The sequence below is a fragment of the Poecilia latipinna genome, unplaced genomic scaffold (assembly GCF_001443285.1).
Source record: "Poecilia latipinna isolate Pla-1442-1.1 unplaced genomic scaffold, P_latipinna-1.0 Scaffold4154, whole genome shotgun sequence".
NCBI lineage: Eukaryota > Metazoa > Chordata > Actinopteri > Cyprinodontiformes > Poeciliidae > Poecilia > Poecilia latipinna.
In genome coordinates, this window is record NW_015116770.1 from 12,615 (window position 1) to 17,555 (window position 4,941).

The following is a 4,941-nucleotide window of genomic DNA, read 5'->3' on the forward strand; positions in this document are numbered from 1 at the left end:
GGTCATCCAGGAGGGACTCAGTAGAGCCGCTGCTCCTTCACGTCGAGAGGAGCCAGTTGAGGCTCTGAAGCTGCTGCCCCCGAAACCTGACCCCAGATAAGTGGAAGAAGATGGATGGATGGATGATCAACATATTTGTGTATTCATGATTTTGATGATGGCACTCATCAAAATGTAATGTTTGTCACTGGTTTCTTAGTTACATGTATGCCGTTGTTATGTAAAGCACTTTGAACTGCCTTGTTACTGAAATTAATACAAATAAACTGGATTCACTGACAATGCGCGCACCAAGCTACACCATAGCACTTGCTCGGCTTGTGTGAACTCATCGCAAAGTCCAAAAGCTGGACAAAAACACTCTTCTACTTTGTCACCGACACTCAGTGAGGTGAGCTCTAATTTTTTGAGGTGTACAGATAAATGTGTGGGTGGCTGATAAATTCTCAGTATTTGTGACACAGCAGCTTCCCAGTTCTCTTTATCTTTTCATTAGAGTCCAGTGACAGAAACACTACAACCACATTGTTTTTTCAAAGCAGCAGCAGCAGAGGTGTGTTCAACGGTCAGCTATGAAGAAAAGGAGAGACTCCATCCCCATAGGGAACCGTACTGATTGGTTCTTTCAAATTCTTCATCCAATCAAAGCTCATGTATCCTAAGCAGCCAATCCTACATTCTGAACCTGATGTGTGTCTGGTACTCCAGTCCATATGGGACTGTTCCTGAGTTGGAACTCAGCAGAGCAGATCTGCAGGGTCATCTGAGTTCGGCCTTGAATGGGGGCCACACCGACAACATAGTGCCTTAGGCCCAACTTTGAAACACTGCTGCAGGCCTCTAAGCCAGTTAACATGGAAGAAATGTTCTCATTTTGAACAGTCAAACTTTTAAAACCAGATAAAAACATCAGTGAGATGTTGAGATTGTTTGCGACTCCAGATGTTCATTCAAAGACTTGAATCTTCTTTCATTTTTGATTTTTTCTGAAATGACAAAAAAGGAAAGTAAGAGGGCAGAACTAAGATGGATTGAGCCGACAGCAGATTTAAAACACATGATGGTGTTGACCTTGTAAAGCGGGCTCCAGGGTAACCAGATGGTTTATCAGGGTGGTCCTTGCAGCTTCTCTCCCCATGTTGCCTGGGAAACGCAGCCAGAGAGGATTAGTTCAGTCCAATGTGAGATAAAAGACCTTCACTAGATATGTAAGCAGCTATGATGGGTACAAAGGTCAGATCTGGACCATCGTAGTGTTTTTAGGCTATGTGACCCTGAATGTCCTGGACGACAATGTACATTAGTGAAACATGTTTCACCTCTTCAACTTTTACCAAGACATAATTTATAACATTCATGCAAAAAATACTAAAGTTAATAAAGATAAAGGAGCTCATGGTGGTTGTTGATAGAAGCCTTGGATTAAAAGTTATTCTGCTCAACTTGGACAAAGAGTTCTGTTTAATATTTAACCTTCATTTTATTTTGAAAGTCGACAGATTTACCTGACATACGGATCTGCTCTTTAGTTCTGTTTTTGAGAGATGGCTTTGGCACTCTGGAATGATGTAGCTTCAGGAAGGATTTGTCTTCCTCAGCAGGTAAATCGATCTCCACCTGACGATGGCGCCGTGACTTTACAGCCTGAAAATAGCATCACATTTTCTGATCATTCTTTTTGTCTTCAAATACTTCTACCTAAAAAAGGCTACAGAAGATGAATAGATACTAAAAACTATTGACTCAGTAAATATGTTGCATTTTATATCATAAACTGTGACAGAAAAAGACATTACAAACATTATAGATGAAATCATCAATAAAAAATTTAGTTACTGTTAAGTTTCAGCAAAGGCTAGAAAAACTTTATACATTAAAAAAATCATTTATTGGAGCATTAGTCAGTGTAAGGATACTGAACAGTACACACCTCTGATGCTTCTTCATAAGCCTTAGATTTGATGGATGCCAGGAGTTTGGCTCTGTTGGAACACTGAGGACACAAAACAACCAGTTACTGATGGTTAAAAAGCCTGACCTGGTCATTCTGATATTTGACCAATTCCAATGTTTTGTCTACGATGTTGCTAAATATAGGAAGTTGCTGAGTTGGCAGGGTGACTGCTGTTAACTGCAAACATGCAGACATGACCTGGTGGGCCGGTCAGTCAGTCAAACCTCTCACTGCAGAGCAGAAGAGGGCAGTGGCTGATTTTTAGACCTTTGCTGACACAGATAAGACCAGGGGATAAGATCAGCTTCACATCTAAGAATTGGCTAATCACCGATCTCCCAAAATTAAGGAAACTGGAGCTGATTTATTGGTGCAACTCTACTAATTAGCTGTTAATTTTAGTAAAGAACAAAAACTTGACGTCTCCTCCTCAGGGCTCCTTTAACAGGATCTAACATGAATATTAAACTCATTCTTCAAACTTTAGAAGAATGAACAATAACCCATTTTAAAAACATACCTCCTGCTGAGATGAAATCCTTTCCTGGCTGGGCTGGGCTTCATCGACTGTATCCTTTCAAGACAAAAGGCAACAACCATTTGAGAAATGTTGGCAGTTCTCTTTAAAGCATCTATCAATGGAGGGTGAAGTTATGTTGGACAACTAAAGATCAATGTTAGGAGACATTCACTTTCATTCTGGGACTCCTCTGCCTCCTCCCAGTGCTAACTACAAGCAACCAATCAGAGTCAGGAGGAAGGTCTTAGCGCTGTCAGTCATGCCCATCTTTTTTTTTTTTTTTTTTAAAAACTACCATTTTAATTTTATTTGTAGGTTTTAAAATAAAGAAAGAGCTCTATCAATGGGATGTTGATATTTGTGGAAGATAAAAAAAGCATGTATTCTTAATCTCATCCTGGTGTGGAAACGCAATGCTATAACTGCCATTAGTATTATGTCTATATTTAAATACATTAGTTGGTTCTTTATCCTTCACAAAATTAAGAGGTACTGTGAAAGGAGCCTCAGGTTGCAGATATAATACAACAGAAGACTGAATGTATCAGATACACAATCATACAAAAAGAAATGAATTACAGTGTATGCTGAAATGAGAAACAGTCAAAGTTAAACAAAGAAAGCCATTTTCTATCAAACAGTACACTGGCTTTATCCTAAAGCTTTACTAACATATTAGTCAATGAGATGTTTAATGATTTCAATAAGTTTTGGGTACAATAAGTGCTAATAGGGGTTAGAAGTGACTAAATGTGGAAAGCTCACCTTGTTCTGCTGCCAGTTGTAGAATTCCATAACAGCACTGCAGAGCTCCGACACAATTCCATCACGGATCAGGCTGACAGACGCAGCATCTGCTGTGGACATCTGGGAGCTGATGGACGCCTTCATATTTTTGTATAGCTCATGGATATTTGACATTTCCTGCAAGAGTCAAATCAAAACCATTTAAGCAAAGTTGATCTTTGGAGGCAGAGCACAGCAGGCCTATTTCCAAGGCAACCAGGTGTTAGCTCAGAGTTTCTTCAAGATGTTTCAACACCTGTCCAGAATCCTGGCTGGGAACTGCGCTTTTTAAGCAAGAAGAATAAGGATGAAGGATGCCATTTTTGTCAAAAGGGAAAAGCCCAAAAACCAGACTGAGGGGTACAACAACCCTGTTTTGAATCCCATCATGATTCCACTGACCAACCAAGCCAGGTGGGGGTGAGCAGGTCCTTAACTTATTGGATGGTGATTGGTTACTCTGAACTCACCTCAGTCAGCTGAGTATTTATCAGTTCCTGGGGGCGACATGGTCGTTCCATGAACTCATCACAAAGCTCTGGCTTCTCCTCAGTCCTCTTTCTGTTGTAATGAAGCTGAATGGAGACAAAGAGGAGAGTCGGTGTAAAAGAAACCTTTTACCTCATCAAGAGGGGTTTGTGTCAGACCGCTCACCAGAGTGGGCATTGCAGTGAAGAGGAAAGCTTTGCAAGTCAAAAGCTGTTGTAAGATGTAGGCAACATCGAGGTGTTGAGCATCCAATGATTCCTTCTCAAAGTTTCTCACATCCTCCCAGTCCTTCAGGGCCACACGGATCTGCAGCCAGAGACGAACCAACAGGGCAATATGATGAAAAAAGGAGTAGACTGCGGTTTAAACAGAGGGGATGTGTACTGTAGTCCCGACCTGCTCTGGAGGTGAGGTGTTCTGGCAGTGGTAGAAGCTGTACAGCAGGTAGAGACCACCCACACGGATCTGGAAGCTGAACGGGGGCATGAAGTAGCAGTAAGCTACGTCCAGGACCATTCGGCAGAAGGCTCGCTTGTTGTGGCTCTGTCTGTCATTGGGACAAAAAACAACAAACACTGACCCTGAAAGCTAGAAAAGGGGCAGAAAGCTTGGAAGGCAACCTCCTGTCAGAACATTAATTTTTTTTATCAACTTAACTACATGAATAACATAAGGTGACAATCGCCACTAGAGGTTTTTCCAAAACTTAGCTTCTAAAAAGTTTTAAGTCCACTAAATGCTTGTTAAGGTTTGGGGACAGCCACTTCGATGTAAACGGTCTTAACATTAACATTAAAGTGTTTTCTGTACCTGAAGATCTGAACGAACTTCATCTCCTTCCAAATGTTTGAGAAAACCTCAAATCTGACAGACTGCGTTTGTCGGAAGCGGCTGAGTAACGCCTCACAGTCTGATTTCACAGGTTTCCGGTAGGACTCCATCTCACCCTGGATTCAACAACCAAGAGCAGCAAGAGCCGATATTAACGAGCAAAAAGTTAGTCCGTCACGTTTCATAAAAATCTATTGAGAAATGATGGACCAGTGACACCCAGCTAGACTCAACCATGGACTCTTCGATTCTCACAAGTAGAACCGATCTGAAACCTTTCCGATGAGAATCTCCGGTTGCAAATATTCTTCTTCTTCTTTTCTATTATGTATTACAATTATTGTAGCTACCGGGTCTTCTT

The 4,941-nt window shown here is 41.2% G+C and overlaps 1 protein-coding gene across 1 annotated transcript; it reads right to left on the reverse strand.

The window, feature by feature from the left end:
- Window positions 1-213: 213 nt before the first annotated feature.
- On the reverse strand, window positions 214-4,935 carry LOC106942275 (snRNA-activating protein complex subunit 1-like). The gene is made up of 10 exons (XM_015025519.1): window positions 4,560-4,935; window positions 4,146-4,296; window positions 3,915-4,055; window positions 3,731-3,835; window positions 3,240-3,398; window positions 2,475-2,528; window positions 1,931-1,993; window positions 1,506-1,644; window positions 1,072-1,143; window positions 214-986 (listed from the first exon to the last, which is right to left on the reverse strand). Exons 1-10 carry the CDS (start codon window positions 4,688-4,690, stop codon window positions 910-912), a joined length of 1,092 nt encoding a protein of 363 aa, XP_014881005.1. The 5' UTR covers window positions 4,691-4,935; the 3' UTR covers window positions 214-909.
- Between the last annotated feature and the right edge of the window lie 6 nt (window positions 4,936-4,941).

Excerpts from the sequence above, each read along its gene's own strand:
- LOC106942275 (XM_015025519.1), bottom strand. The coding sequence starts at position 4,690 with ATGGAGTCCTACCGGAAACCTGTGAAATCAGACTGTGAGGCGTTACTC. Across the intron at positions 2,529-3,239 it reads ACAACTGGCAGCAGAACAAG|GATACAGTCGATGAAGCCCA; the intron begins GTGAGCTTTCCA and ends TTGTCTTGAAAG. Across the intron at positions 987-1,071 it reads CCTGGAGCCCGCTTTACAAG|AAAAAATCAAAAATGAAAGA; the intron begins GTCAACACCATC and ends TTGTCATTTCAG.